The sequence below is a fragment of the Watersipora subatra genome, chromosome 10 (assembly GCF_963576615.1).
Source record: "Watersipora subatra chromosome 10, tzWatSuba1.1, whole genome shotgun sequence".
NCBI classification, from domain to species: domain Eukaryota; kingdom Metazoa; phylum Bryozoa; class Gymnolaemata; order Cheilostomatida; family Watersiporidae; genus Watersipora; species Watersipora subatra.
Window position 1 is genome coordinate 10,000,849 of NC_088717.1, and position 20,813 is coordinate 10,021,661.

Here is a 20,813-nt window from a genome sequence, read left to right on the forward strand (position 1 = left end):
TGCAGTATATATGCAGTATGCCAAATACAAGCAGCAAGGAAGATAAACTGTTTTTGTATTTTATAAACCGTATAGTTTCTGATATATATTCAGATGTTAGAGAATGCTCAAGCTCCCTCATCTCAAAAACTACTAGGCTTATAAAATACAGAAACTGTTTACCTCGCTTACGATTTATATTTGGCATACTCTGCATTGGAAGGTTTTCCATGCCCAAACACGCTGGTGTATCCTAATTTTGTCTGTATTGCGCAGCAAATGGTTATAGAACATTTGCAACAACGTATGTCCCAGGTTTTCATGAGATCTGAACACTTACTGTCTACTACAGACCTTCAAATGCTGTCAATAATTATTAACCAATATCAACTAATATTTTAGACTAGACTAGTAGTATTTTGTTTTAGTAAATTTAATGTTAGTTATCATGTATTATTATTAATTAGTTACTACTTATCATCACTGTTATTACTTGGTTACTAGCTATTATTGTTTAGTAACTAATTATTATTATTATTAATTGCAGTAGTTATTATCTATTATTATTACTAGTACGTTTGGCAGACCTGTGTACCGTTATAAATCGTCTGTAATGAGTATGTACATAATTATTCTGTGAAGCTTTAATGTGGCTGAGTGGTGTAGTAGTTAGAGCGCCAGTCTGCAAAATGGAATACGTGAGTTCAACTTCCGTGCAAGGTAATTTTTTTATAATGCTAGCGAGGTTTCGAACAGACGTAGAGACATGGCTATTATCATAGTAAAGATTACTGAGTTACTTTTTATTGTTATCACTTAGTTGCTAGATGATTCTGAAATTAAACAAAATTTATTAATTTCTATATATTCTAGGAAAAATATCCTCAAATACTTTGTGAGCAAACAAATAGGAAATAGTTACTAATGTCAAATAGTTTTATTCAAGTTTGCATACAAATAGCGATTTGAAAAGTGTCGCATGATTTATTTTAAGCTGCTTTTGAAAAATTATATAGCTATTATAATTTTGTAATTATAATAATATTATAAAATTGTATGATCCTAGTACATTTGTTTTCAGTTCATGGTTTCATAACCCGTTGAACCACTAGAACAGCCGCATGAGCAGCAATCTCTCTTTTTGCTGCAGCCAAATCCACAGCATAACATAGTACAAAGAATGACTATAATCAGTAATAGGAAAGCTCCTATAGAGCCCCCTACAATTCCGACTGTGCACCACATCCAATCTGTGCAGGCGAAAGCAGATTTGTTTTCTATTATCTCATTCGCTGGATTCTGTTGCCACTCATGCGGATCTCCTACTTCTATGACCATGAACATCCCTTGCTCGACGTGCAGGTCATTATGGCAGTGGAAGAGCCAGGGACCTGAACTAGAAAGTCTGAAAGGACAATCTTTGTCATGGGTCAAAGGTTATAGGTCGAAGGATCGGCGTCTAATCTGACTCTTTAGGTCTAGAAAGCTTGAAGGGTGTGACTGGAGTTTTCGGTGTACATGTATGTTGAAGGTCTCTAGAGAACCGTGCTGGTCACATTACACGACAGGCGCTATTCAAATAGCAGAAATTAATAATTATCACACTTATTAACTAAAAAGCAGTTAACTTTCAACACCGTAGTTAACAACCAGTTGACATTCAACAACACAATTAACAATCAGTTAAAATTCCATACCATGGTTATAAAGCAGTTAACATTCAACACCATAGTTGACAACCAATTAACATTCAACAACATAATTAACAATCATTTAGAGTATCATACCATGGTCATAAAGTAGTTAACATTCAACACCATAGTTAACAACCAGTTAATCTTTAAGATTAAGATTAATGAACAGTTAATGTACAGAAATTAATCAAAAATAACTATTCACGAGTTGATAGTAGGCATAGGGCTCTTCACACCACAAATCATCAACACTACGATTCTGTTGAAAAGAACAACAATACCAATAACTGATGTACCGACAACAATATGCTACTGAAAACTGAAATATGTTACTAAAATTTTCATCATTTTTAGATTATATCAGTACTTTAGCAACATTCCTTGAATTTTTATTGGTCTACATGAATCTACTTGTATGTTAGTTGAATAAAAATGACACTGGTCTTGCACAAGCCACAACACAGTGAACTTTGCTCAGAAATAAGTCTTTTCCATACGACTTATTTGAATCAAGACTGGAGGGCAGCATGGATTTGCCTGACTACTCACCCAAATTATTAGCCTGAAATCTGACAACGGCATAGCCACCATTAGGTATCATAATGGTATCCTTTTTGATTGGCCGGACAAAGTTTCTTGAAATTTTTCCTGCGCTGTCGAGAGCTATCACTTGTTGCTTGGAGGTTTGCATTGATGGCATCTGTCATATGAAAAGAAAACAGAGTGCAGCAAACTTCTATATAACACACCTGACAGATCAGTTATGACATATCAGTTATGATCAGTTAAAGAGTTTTCTAGAAGGTTAGATTACCTGAATGTGCTTAGGAGTGAAAAGCACAGCTTAATTAAAATCAATTTTAACAAGTTGCTCAAAGTACTGAATTTTAAGTAAAGTTATAAATTTATATACGTGAATGATGCGGAATTGCTATATTCACAAGTTTTGACCGTTTTAAAATTTTTCACTACATTTCCGCCCATACAAAATATTCCAACTGTGGTTTTTGTTCTAAGATCGAAACCATCACTTAAGAAAGATGCTAAGGCTGAAGTTTTGAACAAGGGGTAGATGCCTACCTGACCAACACCCAACACATGCATGTATTGACCATGAATATGCATTGGATGATTAGTGATGTTCCAATACTTTCCCCTGTCTATGAGAATCAGTTCAACAACATCGCCATGGTCGACCTTGAGTCTGTGAATACACTGACAGAATACTTTGTCACACCCTTTGTCCACCATTGATCCAACATCACAGAAGTCTTCCTGAGAGTAAACTGCATCAAGTCAGCTGGCAGATTTAAGAGTTAATAAAAGTGAGAACATACATAGTTTCAGAAAAACATGGATTCGCTGCACCTTTTCAAAATAATTCCTCCATGAAACTTATTAGTGCCAAAATAAAGCACGTAATAAGAATTATTCTAACCCTAAGACATCACACTCAGATGAACAGTGGAAACCCATGCATCTCAGCTACACTTTGTATTCAAAGTTTGAACCAACATCTCTACATTCAAGTCACACCACTACGGCAGTAGTTATTGATTCTCCATGATTGCTAGATTTATATTTCCCTTCATGATAGTTGCTGCAGGACTAGTAATTGATTGTTGCGGCTACTGCATTATGTGGTGAGGCTATGCCATGGAGTATTTGTTGATGTACACACAGATGGGTTTGTGATAGTGTGAACAATGTTATCACAGACGATCACCAATGCCTTGTGGTAGTATGGTACAAAATTAACAAAGACCTAAATCCAAACAGTCTGTTTACTCTTTGTTTTTGAAATAAACTGCCTGTGCTTGTAACCAACAAGATGAATGATATACTAACTCATCAGAATATCACCAAAAGACTTTTTAAGCCATTCCTAAGGTTAAAAAATAGGCAACAGCATGTTTTAGCATTGCAAGACAGAGGAAGCAAAGGCTAATGCAGCTTGGTAAAAAGTTACAATAGAAAAAATAGTCATACTGAGACTTACCTCTGGTATTTCTCCATAGTTGCTGAGGTAAGGGGCAGCGGGTAGCTTTCCATTTATATGGTCTATTTGAGCAAGAACTGTGCAACCATCTGTAATTTTCCAACCATCTTATTTTTAGAAACCAGAACATAATCATTTCCTTCACTTTTATTTTTTAACTAGTGGAATAGTTTCAAATACTGTGTTAGAGTGGCACAACTCGCACAGTACATACCCGAGCCAGCTGGTTTCGAAGGCAAGCAGGGATAGAGTTGGGGTACATTATATAATGAGTTGTTGAGCTTGTTGAGACTTAGTAATAAATAATTCTTTTTTATTTTAAGAGTTTCATTTTTGAGCCAGTCCGGGCTGTCGTCATCAGACCTCAGAGTTGCCAAAGTTTTTAGGTAGCTCACTTCGCTGATCATTCCCTCATTAAATGGGTTCACAGTCTACAAAAGAGGTAAAAGTTTCTCTTCATCACTTGGCCAGCTCAGAAACTTTTTCATCAATTAAGTTTAAAGTTGGAACTGTCAACCACTTTATTCCATCTTCGTTTTCATTTCAATCTCACTAACATTACAACTAGAAAATTCTGTGTTGAAAGTAAAGGTGCGCGCGCGCACTAGAGTGAATGTGATATGAAAGTGAAGCGATGCGACAACGCGGCAGCGCAGCAGCAAGATTGTGGCGTTTTCAGAGCGTTCAAACATGTTTGATTTTGGGTGCGACCTCTTGTACGCTATTGGCTGTTCCAAGGTCATAGACCGCGAAAACTGCAAGCGTGGTCATACCAAATACTAGTGTATTAATAATAATAAATTGATTAATTAATTAATAATAGTAGCGTGATCAGATATGGAAGAGCAACTCATTGCGCTAGTAAGAGAGAGGCCATGCCTCTATAATCAAATTAGACACCAAAATTATAAAAGAGAAGATATCAAGAGGAATAACTGGTGAGAAATTGCAAAAGAGTTAAAACTATCTGGTAAGTAAATAATAAAAATTAATATAATTAATTTAAATTTAAATTAATGCGAATAACATCACTATCACTACATCTCTAATAACATCACTATATCACTATCACTGCATCACTAAGAACATCACTTTATTATATCACTCATATAAATTCACTCTGATGGACGTGAATGATATCGCATCAAGTGTGCTCTAAGGTGACATTCGTTTGACGCTTCAGCCGCTACATCTTCGCTTAATTCGCTTTTAGTGTGCTCACACCTTTACCTTATAAAATTCTGTGTTAAAAGTAATCTTATAAAAGAAAACCGATTTTTGCAAAATATATCTATATATAAAATACATAGATACAAAATATATCTATAAGTAACCTTATAATTCCCAAGTTACAAAATAATAAAAATCTACAAATGTAATTATAAGAAAAGGGATTGAGCTATAAATGAGCACATCTGCATTGTTTATGTTTTAGATGTCTAGCTGTCTAGATGTTTAGCTGTCTAGATGTTTAGCTGTCCAGATGTTAGATGATAGTTCAATGTCTTTTCTTGTAACAACTTCTCCCTCTCTCACTTTCTCTCTCTTTCTCTCTCTCTCTCTTTCTCTCTCCCTCTCACTCCCTCTCTTTCCCTCTCTCTCTCCCTCTCTCTCTCTCTTTCTCCCTCCTCTCTCTCACTCCCTCTCTCTCACTCCCTCTCTCTTTCTCCTTCTCTCTCCCTCTTTCTCCCTCTCACTCCCTCTCTCTCTTTCTCCCTCCTCTCTCTCTCCCTCTATCTCCCTCTTTTTCCCTCTCTCTCTCACTCTCTCTTTCTCTCTCCTCTCTCTCTCACTCTCTCCCTCTCTCTCACTCCCTCTCTTTCTCCCTCTCTTTCTCCCTCTCTCCCTCTTTCTCCCTCTCACTCCCTCTCTCACTCCTTTCTCTTTCTCCCTCCTCTCTCTCCCTCCCTCTCACTCCCTCTCTCTCTTTCTCCCTCCTCTCTCTCTCTCTTTCTCCCTCACTCCTCTCTCTTTCTCCTTCTCTCTCCCTTTTTCTCCCTCTCACTCTCTCTCTTTCTCCCTCCTCTCTTTCTCCCTCCTCTCTTTCTCCCTCCTCTCTTTCTCCCTCACTCCTCTCTCTTTCTCCCTCTCTCTTTCTCCTTCTCTCTCCCTTTTTCTCACTCTCTCTCTTTCTCCCTCCTCTCTTTCTCCCTCCTCTCTTTCTCCCTCCTCTCTTTCTCCCTCACTCCTCTCTCTTTCTCCCTCTCTCTCCCTCTCGCTCCCTCTTACTCCCTCTCTCTTTTTCCCTCACTCCTCTCTCTTTCTCCCTCTCTCTCCCTCTCTCCCTCTCTTTCCCTCTCACTCCCTCTCTCTCCCTCTCACTCTCTCTTTCTCCCTCCTCTCTCTCTCCCTCTATCTCCCTTTCTCTCCCTCTCTCTCACTCCCTCTATCTCTTTCTCCCTCCTCTCTCTCCCCTCTCTCCCTCTCTTTCCCTCTCTCTCCCTCTCACTCCCTCTCTCTCCCTCTCTCTTTCTCCTTCCTCTCTCTCTCTCTCTCTCTCTCTCTTCCCCTCTATCTCCCTCTCTCTCTCCTTCTCACTCCCTCTCTCTCTTTCTCCCTCCTCTCTCTCCCTCTCAATCCCTCTCACTCCCTCTCTCTTTCTCCTTCTCTCTCCCTCTTTCTCCCTCTCACTCCCTCTCACTCTCTCTCCCTCTCACTCCCTCTCTCTCTCTTTCTCCCTCCTCTCTCTCTCTCTCTCTCTCTCTCTCTCTTTATCTCCCTTTCTCTTTCTTTTCCTCTCTCTCCCTCTCTCTCCCTCTCTCTCCCTCTCTCTCCCTCTCACTCCCTCTATCTCTTTCTCCCTCCTCTCTCTCTCTCTTTCTCCCCTCTCTCCCTCTCACTCCCTCTCTCTCCCTCTCACTCCCTCTCTCTCCTTCTCTCTCCCTCTTTCTCCCTCTCACTCCCTCTCTCTCCCTCTCTCACTCCTCTCTCTTTCTCCCTCTTCTCTCTCTCTTTTTTCCTCACTCCTCTCTCTTTCTCCCTCTCTCTTTCCCTCTCTCTCCCTCTCACTCCCCTCTCTCTCCCTCTCTCTCACTCCCTCTATCTCTTTCTCCCTCCTCTCTCTCCCCTCTCTCCCTCTCTTTCCCTCTCTCTCCCTCTCACTCCCTCTCTCTCCCTCTCTCTTTCTCCTTCCTCTCTCTCTCTCTCTCTCTCTCTCTCTCTCTCTTCCCCTCTATCTCCCTCTCTCTCTCCTTCTCACTCCCTCTCTCTCTTTCTCCCTCCTCTCTCTCCCTCTCAATCCCTCTCACTCCCTCTCTCTTTCTCCTTCTCTCTCCCTCTTTCTCCCTCTCACTCCCTCTCACTCTCTCTCCCTCTCACTCCCTCTCTCTCTCTTTCTCCCTCCTCTCTCTCTCTCTCTCTCTCTCTCTTTATCTCCCTTTCTCTTTCTTTTCCTCTCTCTCCCTCTCTCTCCCTCTCTCTCCCTCTCTCTCCCTCTCACTCCCTCTATCTCTTTCTCCCTCCTCTCTCTCTCTCTTTCTCCCCTCTCTCCCTCTCACTCCCTCTCTCTCCCTCTCACTCCCTCTCTCTCCTTCTCTCTCCCTCTTTCTCCCTCTCACTCCCTCTCTCTCCCTCTCTCACTCCTCTCTCTTTCTCCCTCTTCTCTCTCTCTTTTTTCCTCACTCCTCTCTCTTTCTCCCTCTCTCTTTCCCTCTCTCTCCCTCTCACTCCCCTCTCTCTCCCTCTCACTCCCTCTCTCTCCCTCACTCCCTCCCTCCTACCCTCTCTCTATCTCTCTCCCCCTCTTTCTTTCTCCCTCTCCCTCTACATTGGTATATGCTGTTTTATGTTATTTTACGCTATTGGCTGTAAAAGAGTGGAATATCACTTTTGCAAGGTCAAGCGTAATACATCTGCTGATCAACGTATCCTATCTGCCTTCCCCAACATACATGCAGAAAATGTGCCGCAGATCAAAGTTCAAGGAAAATGTTTTTTTCCGGACATCTCCCATTTTCCTTCAGTCATGTTAATACTTAACTACAACTCCTCAGACTTTTATATTATAGCTTTTATCTTACAATTGCTTGTTCTGGTATTTTGATACTGCTGGGATCTGGCATGGCGCCTGGATTGACAGGACGCGTGTCCGATGCATAGTGGAGTATTGCATATGTCCTCTTATTTTGGCAGTCTCCACGGCCTTCAAACAATATCCAATAGTCATTCTCGACTTCATCTGCCGATAGTAGAATATCCCATCTATAAATGGTAAACTTTTTAATTACCTTGTGTCTGCCGTTTCATTGGATATTATGCATTGGCCTATATGAAAACTCTTGTAAAGAATAATTTTGAGAGAAGATCTGTTACTCAAGATAACCGATTAATCCTTGAGCATGTCTCGTTGAAGATCTCTACTCTTCTCATATCTACCATAACTTTAGCTCACTTCCTGTTCAAGGGTTTTCTATGTAAGCGCAAATTTTTTGCTGAAAGTAGAAGTTGTCCTCCAATAGTCAAATTTATAAAACATTTTGGTTAAACTTAAAAAGGAGAGCCGGGTAATAGCTATTTTAGTTTTATAAAATGTGCACTAAAGCAAAAATTTAATTGTAGTTTTCAAAAAGTAAATTTAGTTTTTAATAATTGATCTCTGAGTCGAACCTTTCGCCTCCTGCTATTACCACTGTGTCTGCCTCTATGGGCTCAATCTCAGCACCATCTGATGCCGTTGCCTTGATCTTGTGCTGATCGACATATATTTGCATGGGGCAGTTGAACACCGCGTTGCTGATCAAGCGAATTCTGGAAAACAAACCACAGTTAATCTTGTAAAGTGATCATCAGATCGACATAGACATGCACATAATCAAAATTTACAAAAAATTAACAAATATTTATACAAAGTTTTATTTAGTTTTAAATCAGCTATTAATCAAGTACTGCCAGAATATTGAATATTGGAAAAGATGAAGTAGCATGAAAAATATAAAAACACTCACTTGTATGTGTCTCCCCGAGTAACTGATAAAACTGTGTAGACTTTTGACCTAGTTCCATTTAGTACAGCTCGACCTACAAATAAAGCCTCACAAACTTGCTACTTAATTCGACTATTGAAACCACATAAATACTCGGAATGTAGTCCAAATTTAAAAACATATTATTTTGTAAAGACCTAGTAGTTCAAGTATCCTAAAATGCGTTCGATTGTCTACACTGTGCAATATGTCGCGGCTGTGCATTGGTTAATCTAATTCCACAAGCCAATTTGATTATTTGTTTCAAATTAAGTGAAAAAGTTTGAGAATTTATGATTTCATTGAACTCCAAGAATGCTAATACAAACCACTGATATCAACAGATGTTTACTATAAATTAGTGAGAAATCATATAATAACCATAAACAGCAAAATATCTGTTTTTAGGAAGCAGACATGACATAAGGCAGACAAGGAAAGACAACTATAAACAGTTTTTAAAAACAGTACTTACACAAAATTTCACACTCTTTTTGAAATTGCGGACATATATATATATATATATATATATATATATATATATATATATATATATATATATATATATATACATGTATATATATATAAAAATTGTTTCCTCACCCCGGATACCCCGTATGGGTGGTAAATTCTGCTCTAACTCGGGTCTCCTACCAGAGACCTGGGAGTTTGAGCCCTCGCCTCAAGATCTTAGCTGTTCCCAATAGTGCACTTTTCTGCAACTCACCTGAGTTGATTGCTGTTGGTGTTTGGGCAAGCCACATTTTATGCGCTGGTGTTATTGCGCCCAGTGCCCCAATGACTACTGGGATTACAGTTGTTCTTACATTCCAGCATTTTTCGATCTCTTCTCCAAGAGGGAGATATTTCTCTACCTTTTCTTTTTCTTTGCTGGCTATATTGTAGTCATCGGGTACTGCTATATCTATTATAGTAGCCCTCTTGTTCTCCTTGTCTACCACCACTATATCTGGTTGGTTTGCTAGGACATGCTTGTCAGTTCGGATGTAGAAGTCCCAGAGGATCTTAGCGCGGTCATTTTCATTGACCTTACCAGGAGCTTCCCACCAGTGTTGTGGTTTATTAAGGCCATACTCATCACATAGACTTCTATACACAACACCTGCGACATGATTATGCCGCACAGTGTATGCATTTCCTGCTAGCTGCTTGCATCCACTGATGATGTGTTGGATGGTCTCAGGTGCATCTTTGCACAGTCTGCATCTAGGATCGTCTCTAGTGTGATAGATTTTGGTGTGATAGATAGATGTGCTCCCAACAAGGCAACTCCAAACCAAAATCTATCACAAATCTATATATATATATATATATATATATATATATATATATATATATATATATATATATATATATATATATATATATATATATATATATATATATATATTTATATATAGTATATGCAATCGACAAGAACATTCGCTATAATATAACCTGGAAGATCATCAAAAGAGCGCGGTCTTACAACACATCAACAAAATCTTGCCAGTTATGTCTATGGGAAAAGTACTTCATCATATTCGAACCGAAGTTAGCCAACCTTAACACTAGAAGTGAGCTGATATCCACATGCCGGCATGCCAGAAAACACCTAATTAGCTCAATAACATAATTTGACTACATAATTTGCTGTATACTATAATATATATATCACACAATAGTATTAAGCCCTCAGCTTTATTAAGTAATTTTATAGCTTGTACATTATACATTTTAGTCATTCTACCTGAAGATTGCAACACGATTGCATGAAACTAATAGTAGTAATGATTTTAACCTGTAGTTTTTAATAAACTTTATATTTATATATATATATTTATATATATATATTTATATATATATATATTTATATATATATTTATATATATATTTATATATATTATATATGCATAAATCTTGAAGTTTGCCTTCTCTTCGGATATCTGCTAGTCCAGCTTTAGCTATTAAAATCTTGGAATGAAGAAACTGTATCGCAGAAGATTTGATCTCAGAACCTCTTCTTTGCCAGACGATATGTTAAATCATTGAGCTACACAAGATTGATGAATTCCTTGGGCAATATATGTGGCTATGGTAAAAATAAATATACCGCTCTGCGTTACGGGGCAACATCATTTTATGCTTGTTTTCATGGCTCTTATCAATAAGTTTAGCAATACTAGCTTACTCTATTAGCCATTGGCAATGTGTCAGGCTAATGGCAAGTGGCAGGCAACTACTTTACCTGCAACTGGTTATAAGCTGTTTTTAATACCCATGCAACACCAGGCATTTGGCTAGTACAAGATTATTTATATACATGTATATATTTTTCAAAGTATGTGTTTATGTGGATTTGTCATTTCGGCTATAGCTTTCGCGCACGCTGATTATTTTACCGATGCCCCTGTTAAGAAATATTTTTCGTAAGGTTTGATCACTATATCTGGGGGTCAAGGCTAATTCTTCTTGCGCGGACAATTATATTGTCTCCGTATCGTCGTATTAAAAGTTTTAATGGATAGCTTCTGGATAGCTTATGAATGGCAAATGTTGTTTTATGTTAAATACAAAACAAATTTTCTGACTAAAGGCTTTTTTATTACCCAGGCAACACGGGTAGCACAGCTAGTATACCTATATATATATTCTCAATGTTTGTCTGTCTGTTGTTCGTCTGTCCATTTATAGTGATTTAAGTTTTAGCAATGAAGAATCACCTTCATAGTGAATTTGCACTCGCTACATTCAAATCGCAATAATTCCCATCGCTCTTACCACATACCGTATATCCTTTTCACTATTGCACACAACAAATGCACTTTTTATTATTAATTGATACTAATTTTTGTGTTTAATAATTTTTAGAATTTTTTAAAAAGCTGATTTTCTTACCACTACCTATTTTCTAATGTTTAATTTTCAAATGTGTCGTTTCAATTTCAAATGTTAAATTTTAACCCTGCCCAGTTCACAAAGTTGACTAACAGCTTTGAGAAAAAGAGAAAAACATTTACAATTAATGAAAAAGTGACCTTAATATTTAATTTCTATTCTAAAGAATTTCACTTATTGCACTGGGTTTGGTTAAACGTGCAAAATGAAGGATGGCAGTATTGACTATGTAGGGGTTTTTCTGTGTTCTTTTTACTCTCCTTTTTTCTGTTCAGGTCTCAACATTGCTTTATTTTTGTATCTAGCAAACATCTCAAACACTTTGTCTCCACCTGACTATCTTTGTTTCACATAACCTATTATTATTATCATTATTGTTGTAAAAGTTTATCTTCACAGTCGTGTGGTGGTAGGTGACTGGTTTTAGTCCGTGTTGAGTCCGGGTCTTAACAAAAGGCCTAAGGATTCAGCATCTTCCTCAATTCCACTAAGAGAGGACCTTCCTCAAAATGTGAGCTGTTCCTAAGATGGCTGTCTTCAGTCTTCTATTATTATTATTATCATCGTTATCATTAGCTAATAGATGCAAAATAGTTATATACAGGCACAGCTCCCAAACATACACTGAACATGGAAGATAGAAAGATAGATATATGTTCTTAAAATCAAAGTTAATCAGCAAAATTCTCATATAAACTAGATATTTATTGCGCCAACTAACCATTTATGAGGAAGGCATCAGGACTGTTTGAATCTTTTGCAAACAGGTGAAGCATTCCTTGGCCTAAACCAGATCGGTTATACCAATCCTGCAGCAAGAGCACATGCTCTGGGAGGTCATGCTGATCATTGTAGATTTTTTTACGAGGTAAAACTATCAATGGTCCTGCAATTCCATCCGCTCTTTGCATGCCGACATGTGCATGATAATAATGGGTGCCAGCATGGTTCGCTTCGAAACTACAAAAAAAAGATTTCAATCATTAGTAGTCTCTTAGATTTTGCTTCAGTCGTTTGGATAACAAGGAATTTTAACACATGTATGAGGTGTGACTGTACTTATAGATTGAGTATCATATAATAACTTGGATGGTGTACATACCAATATTCAAAGGTACAGCGTTATCTACAACTTAGATGATATACACACTAGTAATCATAGGTAGAGTATCATGTTAGATCTTAGATGATGTACACACCAGTAATCATAGGTAGAGTATCATGCTATAACTTAGATGATATACATACTAGAAATCATAGGTAGAGTATCATGTTATATCTTAGAAGATATACACACTAGTAATCATAAATAGAGTATCATGTTATACCTTAGATGATATACACACTAGTAATCATAGGTAGAGTATCATGCTATATCTTAGATGATATACATACTAGCAATCATAGGTAGAGTATCATGTTATACCTTAGATAATATACATACTAGTAATCATAGGTAGAGTATCATGTTATAGTTTAGATGATATACACACAAGTAATCATAGGTAGAGTATCATGTTATAACTTAGATGATATACATACTAGTAATCATAGGTAGAGTATCATGTTATACCTTAGATGATATACATACTAGTAATCATAAATAGAGTATCATGTTATACCTTAGATGATATACACACTAGTAATCATAGGTAGAGTATCATGCTATATCTTAGATGATATACATACTAGTAATCATAGGTAGAGTATCATGTTATACCTTATATGATATACATACTAGTAATCATAGGTAGAGTATCATGTTATAGTTTAGATGATATACACACAAGTAATCATAGGTAGAGTATCATGTTATAACTTAGATGATATACATACTAGTAATCATAGGTAGAGTATCATGTTATACCTTAGATGATATACATAGGCCTACTAGTAATCATAGGTAGAGTATCATGTTATACCTTATATGATATACATACTAGTAATCATAGGTAGAGTATCATGTTATAGTTTAGATGATATACACACAAGTAATCATAGGTAGAGTATCATGTTATACCTTATATGATATACATACTAGTAATCATAGGTAGAGTATCATGTTATAGTTTAGATGATATACACACAAGTAATCATAGGTAGAGTATCATGTTATAACTTAGATGATATACATACTAGTAATCATAGGTAGAGTATCATGTTATACCTTAGATGATATACATACTAGTAATCATAGGTAGAGTATCATGTTATACCTTATATGATATACATACTAGTAATCATAGGTAGAGTATCATGTTATAGTTTAGATGATATACACACAAGTAATCATAGGTAGAGTATCATGTTATACCTTATATGATATACATACTAGTAATCATAGGTAGAGTATCATGTTATAGTTTAGATGATATACACACAAGTAATCATAGGTAGAGTATCATGTTATAACTTAGATGATATACATACTAGTAATCATAGGTAGAGTATCATGTTATACCTTAGATGATATACATACTAGTAATCATAGGTAGAGTATCATGTTATACCTTATATGATATACATACTAGTAATCATAGGTAGAGTATCATGTTATAGTTTAGATGATATACACACAAGTAATCATAGGTAGAGTATCATGTTATAACTTAGATGATATACATACTAGTAATCATAGGTAGAGTATCATGTTATACCTTAGATGATATACATACTAGTAATCATAGGTAGAGTATCATGTTATACCTTTGATGATATACATATTAGTAATCATAGGTAGAGTATCATGTTATACCTTTGATGATATACATAGTAGTAATCATAAGTATAATATCATGTTGATGAAATACTGCCTTCTCAAATCTCAAAACACTTGAGATTTTTTATTTAATTACAACCATCATATCTACTGTAACCACAGCCAGAGTGTCATGCCATAACAGTCATTCTAGTAAGAGTTTAGTAGCATAATATATAGTCTTTAAAAGAACAAATAAATTGAATTGCGGGCAAATATCTTGCTTCATTGAGGCAGCAATTCAAAGAGTGATGGCACTGATTTGGGTACCAATATGGCTGTTGACTAATTATTTTGTAGTCAAATGGCGACTTTTAAAGGAAAACTACTTTAATCAGAAAATAAACTGTTACCACAACTACAGTTCTATATTAGTTTTTGTGTCTGATTAGTAAATACTTCAGCCGATCTTGCGCTAGCGATATCATTGTTCAATGCTTTATTTGTCCATGTGCTTATAAGCCTATATACTAAAACAATAAAGACACTTCACGTAACGGGCTTATGATAAGTTTAAATGTCATTCAGTAAGCTTGTATTATCTTATCATCATGCACATGAGTTTAAGCAGGCTATTTACCTTTTTACTTGTTGAGGACTTCCCTCAACAGCACCCTTTCTGTCGACAAATTGTGGCAGTCAAATGTGATGGCCATTATTTTATCTTGATGTAAGTTGAGGTAAATTTAGTGTACAGAGTAAACTGCCATCAAATATTCAAATTACATCAAACTATCTTTGACTTTTACCTGATTGATAATCAACAAACACAACTTTTACTCTTGAAGATTTTCATATCAACCTTGACCTTGATGATTAGATAAAATATTCATCAGAATGAAACCAAGTACTTTACTAGATTGTGAGTTGCCAATCGTCTGGTTTATCACATCCTGAAACTACCTTGTTTTTTTACAAAGAACTTTTTGTAGCCCAACTGTTAGCTGACGTACATGCTCTAGGTCTACTCTATGCCGATTAACACAGATATTTATTATATATTTATCTTACTCATAAGTGAAGTTAGTCCAAGGGGAGATAAATCCTTGTGTTAGTCCGGCTACTCCATCCATGTATACCGTACCATTCTGATGTACTCCATGCCAGTGGATACTTGTTCCTTCACCATTATTCATCTCATTAGTTACAGTTGCTGCAACCTGATCCCCTTCACACACCTAAAATGCCTGAAGCCGTTTAGTTTTCTGATACTACATATCATTCAAATAGAACATTCTAGAGTGTTCACTCACAAAACTAAGTTTTCCAATTATTGTAGTTTACAGCTCAAGTTTTTTATGCATTAGCATTTGCCTCAGCAGAGAGCATTAGCGCTTTCAGCGAATAAAAAATAATTTGTAAAAGTACCAAATGAATGTGTTTCAAGTTAGTATTGCTGTTTTTTATCTTGCAAATGGGATTATGCCTAAAATGTAGAGTTTAGTCGAAGGATTTTCAATTCTAGACTCGGAAACCCAAACAACCTGTCAACACTAATATATACGAAAAGGAAAGCAATTTTTTAAGAACCAAAGGAAGTTAAACTCATCCATTTTAACTCAAGTCACAGGATATTCACAGAAACTAAACAGTTAAACATAACAACTCCCTTTAGTTCTTCAGTTCAATTAAAGGGAAATCTGATAACAAGAGAAAATCCCCCAGCAGAATGAAACTGATTTTGTTAGAAGTTCTCAGTGCTTTTCAAATGTTTTAAAAGTATAATTTTACCCTGAATTGAGAAACCTAGTAATACCAACTTTTTGTTAAAAAATGCAAAAAACATGGCAGCTTAACACTATGTTTGTAAAGAAAGTTTGTAAGAAAACATTAATGATGCAAGAGTTCATAAGTTACTGCATGTTGTTTCTTTAGATGTTAGCAAAAACTATTATGAAGTACTGTAATTTCCTACTCATGCGATTTCTACACTTTTGTTTCTTTTGTTAAAAGACTTAATTATCAAAATGTTTGAGCTTTTCAAATTAACCCAATTATATCAAAGGATCTGCTAATCTGTTGCTTATAAAGAAGTAAATTATTTTACCCTGATCTGTGGCCCAGGAAGTTGTCTGTTTACTGCATACATGTATCGTGGGAGGCCATTTGCTACAACACACTCCTCTCTGTCACAATCTTCTATCACCTTTGGACAGTTGTAGCACGCTTTTGACATGGTAGTGTAGGTCTCTATTTTTAGATCATAATGGCACCTCTTCACCGTCATATCCAGACTGCAATCCCTGTTACAGCCATCTTTATCAAATACTTCACTCGCAATTCCTGAAACTAGAATTCATGAGGATGTTAGTAAACAGCTGACAGACGACATAAGATCATCTTACGATAATTTGTTTTTATATAGTAAAGCAGACCAGAGTTTGTTTTGCAAGAAACTACCTAGTTTGTCTTTCCAAAACGAGCATTTGATGTTATGCAAAAGAGGATGCTGTCAAGTAGAAATCGATCAGCCACCTGAACCTATCAGCAAAGTTAGCTGCTAATGTAAGTTTACGTGAAAAATAGCTCATGAAACAAGGCTAGAAGGAGTGAAAACAAAGCAGAAAAGCACTCCTAAACAGACTAAAGTATAGAGATTTCCTTCGAGCAAATCATCGCATGATTTGAGTATAAGTTATGGTGAGTCCTGAGTTCATTGCCATGAACAAATCAAAGGGTTTCAGCACATTAATCACTAGTACGAATATTAAATAGAATACTTGTGCGAACTTACTCGTGAGAAAGAGAATGAAGCAAACCAAACTGTGAGCCATTACTCTGTTTCTCCTTCACGCTTGCTCTCCTAGTTGTGGCTCTATTTTGCAAATTCCCCTTTTCTGATAAGAACTTTTCTGATATGATCAGCCCACCAAGTGTAGAGCGTTATCTGCTTCGTTATCTTTTTTTATTCGAAGCCCTCTTGCTGATGTGTAGTCATGACGATATATAAAAACACACTACTAGTGTATGACAAGGGTGTCTATGATCAGCTATCTCACGAGTGCGTATTTAAGAGATTGGTTCTCTGGAACCAGACAGAGCCTTGAAACTAAATACTTTTAGCAATTTGGCATAAGGCAGGAGACATGAATGTGAAGTATGGATGATAACAGTCAAAAAATGCAAAAACGCCCTTGAGTAAACTTTTATATGTAAATGTCAGTAAGTAAACTTTTATATAGATTAAAACCATCAGTCGAATGCTAAACTGGAAATGGGAAGTGTAAGTATTTACAAACGTTAATTAAAACCAGAGTACATAGTGTAGACAACTTCAACACACTTTTTAATAAATGTTTCCGATCTGAAATTCTATCCGTTTTGACTATCTAGTGCAGCACAGGAACTGAAGCAAAGATTATTTGTTGAATACACATTCTTTTTATTTCATGGCCTCTGTTCGTTAAAGTGATTCAAATATTCAAATACTGTGCCACTTGCCACTGATACAATCATGGCATCGTATTGTAGCAGGTGTTACTCTAAGCATGTTTCACTTCAGTGTACAAAGAACTTTAGCAAGGGGCATGCTTTCATTCACTAACATTGTTGTCAATTATGCCTCAGAGTGAGGTAACAAACTTGTTTGTATGCAGTATATATGCAGCATGCCAAATACAAGCCGCAAGGAAGATAAACTGTTTTTGTATTTTATAAACCGTATAGTTTCTGATATATATTCAGATGTTAGAGAATGCTCAAGCTCCATAATCTCAAAAACTGCTGTTTATAAAATACAGAAACTGTTTACCTCGCTTGCGATTTATGTTTGGCATACTCTGCATTGGAAGGTTTTCCATGCCCAAACACGCTGGCGTATCCTAATTTTGTCTGTATTACACAGCAAATGGTTATAGAATATTTGTAGCAACGTATGTCTCAGGTTTTCATGAGATCTGAACACTTACTGTCTACTACAGACCTTTAAATGCTGTCGATAATTATAGCTATTATCAACCAATATTTTAGACTAGACTGGTACTATTTTGTTTTAGTAAATTTATTGTTAGTTATCATGTATTATTATTAATTAGTTACTACTTATCATCACTGTTATTACTTGGTTACTAGCTATTATTGTTTAGTAACTAATTATTATTATTATTAATCACAGTAGTTATTATCTATTATTATTACTAGTACGCTTAACAGTCCTGTGTACCCTAAGTAATCGTCTGTAATGAGTATGTACATAATTATTCTGTGAAGCTGGAATGTGGCTGAGTGGTGTAGTAGAGCGCCCGTCTGCAAAATTGAATTCGTAAGTTCAACTCCCGTGCAAGGCACTTTTTTCTAATGCTAGGTTTTGAACAGATGTAGGGACACGGCTATTATCGTAGTAAAGATTACTGAGTTACTACTTATTATTATTGTTATCACTTAGTTGCCAGATGAATCTGAAACTAAACAAATTTTATTCATTTCTATATATTCTAGGAAAAATATCCTCAAATACTTTGTGAGCAAACGAATAGGAAATAGTTACTAATGCCAAATGGTTTTATTTAAGGTTGCATACAAATAGCGATCTGAAAAGTGTCACAAGATTAAAATTTTTATTTTAAGCTGCTTTTGAAAAAATTATATAGCTACATGTATTATAATTTTGTAATTATAATAATTTTTTAAAATTGTATGATCATTTTACATTTGTTTTCAGTTCGGAACTATAAATTGTCATAACTTTTTGAGCCATTAGAACAGCCACATGAACAACATTCTCTCTTTTTGCTGCAGCCAAATCCACAGCATAACATGGCACAAAGAATGGCTATAATCAGTAATAAGAAAGCCCCCTACAATGCCAACTGTGCACCACATCCAATCTGTGCAGGCGGAGGCAGATTTGTTTTCTATTATCTCATTTGCTGGATTCTTTTGCCACTCATGCGAAGCTCCTACTTCTATGATCATGAACATCCCTTGCTCGACATGCAGGTCATTATGGCAGTGGAAAAACCAGGGACCTGAAATAGAAAGTATTTGAAAGTACAACCTTTGTCATGGGTCAAATGTTATAGGTCGAAGGATCAGCGTCAAATCTGACTCTTTAGGTCTAGAGTGCTTGAAGGATATGACCGGAGTTGTTGGTGTACATGTATGTTGCCCGTATATTGATGGTCAGTAGAAAACCATGCTGTCCACGTTACACGACAGGCGCTATTCAAATATCAGGAATTATCACACTTATTAACTAAAAAGCAGTTAACATTCAACACCATAGTTAACAACCAGTTAATATTCAACACCATAGTTAACAACCAGTTAATATTCAACACCATAATTAACAATCAGTTAAAATTCTATACCATAGTTATAAAGCGGTTAATATTCAACACCATAGTTAACAATCAGTTAAGATTCAACACCATAGTTAACAACCAGTTAACATTCAACAACATAATTAACAATCAGTTAAAATTCTATACCATGGTTATAAAGTGGTTAATATTCAACACCATAGTTAACAATCAGTTAAGATTCAACACCATAGTTAACAACCAGTTAACATTCAACAACATAATTAACAATCAGTTAAAATTCTATACCATGGTTATAAAGTGGTTAATATTCAACACCATAGTTAACAATCAGTTAAGATTCAACACCATAGCTAACAACTAGTTAACATTCAACAACATAATTAACAATCAGTTAAAATTCTATACCATGGTTATAAAGTGATTAATATTCAACACCATAGTTAACAATCAGTTAAGATTCAACACCATAGTTAACAACCAGTTAACATTCAACACCATAGTTAACAATCAGTTAACATCAAGATTATGGCTAACCAACAGTTAATGTACAGAAATTGATTAAAAAAATTACTATTCACGAGTTGATAGTAGGCATGTGGCACTTCACACTATAAATCATCAATACCACAATTCTGTTGAAAGGAACAACATTACCAATAGCTGAAGTACCCACAACAATATGCTACTCAAAACAGTTTGAAATTTTCAACATGTTTAGATTATAACAATATTTTAGCGACATTCCTTATACCTTTATTAGTTTACATAGAGCTATGTTAGTTATATAAAGGTGACAACGGTCTTGCACAAGCCGCAACACAATGAACTTTGCTCAGAAATGAGCCTTTTCCATACGACTTATTTGAATCTAGAGTGGAGGGCAGCATGCATTTGCCTGACTACTCACCCAAATTATTAGCCTGAAATCTGACAACGGCATAGCCACCATTAGGTATCATAATGGTATCCTTTTTGATTGGCCGGACAAAGTTTCTTGAAATTTTTCCTGCGCTGTCGAGTTCTATCACTTCTTGCTTGGAGGTGTTCATTGATGGCATCTGTCATATGAAAAGAGAACAGAGTGCAGCAAACTTCTTCATAACACACTTGACAGATCAGTTATGACAGATCAGTTATAACAGATCAGTTATGACAGATCAGTTATGATAAATCAGTTATGACAGATCAGTTATGACAGATCAGTTATGACAGATCAGTTATGACAGGTCAGCTATGACAGATCAGTTATGACAGATCAGT

At 36.1% G+C, this 20,813-nt stretch overlaps 2 protein-coding genes across 2 annotated transcripts in view; both read right to left on the reverse strand.

The window, feature by feature from the left end:
* Nucleotides 1-167: 167 nt before the first annotated feature.
* Nucleotides 168-17,063, reverse strand: LOC137406762 (uncharacterized). The gene is made up of 13 exons (XM_068093374.1): nt 17,024-17,063; nt 16,337-16,578; nt 15,301-15,467; nt 12,253-12,491; nt 8,616-8,688; nt 8,278-8,418; nt 7,692-7,872; nt 3,887-4,103; nt 3,673-3,761; nt 2,754-2,948; nt 2,223-2,373; nt 1,204-1,370; nt 168-242 (listed from the first exon to the last, which is right to left on the reverse strand). The coding sequence occupies exons 1-13, from the start codon at nt 17,061-17,063 to the stop codon at nt 168-170; spliced, it is 1,977 nt and encodes a 658-aa protein (XP_067949475.1).
* A 973-nt stretch (nt 17,064-18,036) lies between these two features.
* The window catches only part of LOC137406763 (uncharacterized), a 31,254-nt gene continuing 28,477 nt past the window's right edge, over nt 18,037-20,813 (reverse strand). Inside the window, exons 11-13 of the mRNA XM_068093376.1 lie at nt 20,461-20,611; nt 19,090-19,256; nt 18,037-18,120 (exon numbers count right to left, since the gene is read on the reverse strand). Of these exons, the coding sequence (XP_067949477.1) occupies nt 18,037-18,120; nt 19,090-19,256; nt 20,461-20,611 (402 nt within the window). The remainder of the gene's footprint in view (nt 18,121-19,089; nt 19,257-20,460; nt 20,612-20,813) is intronic.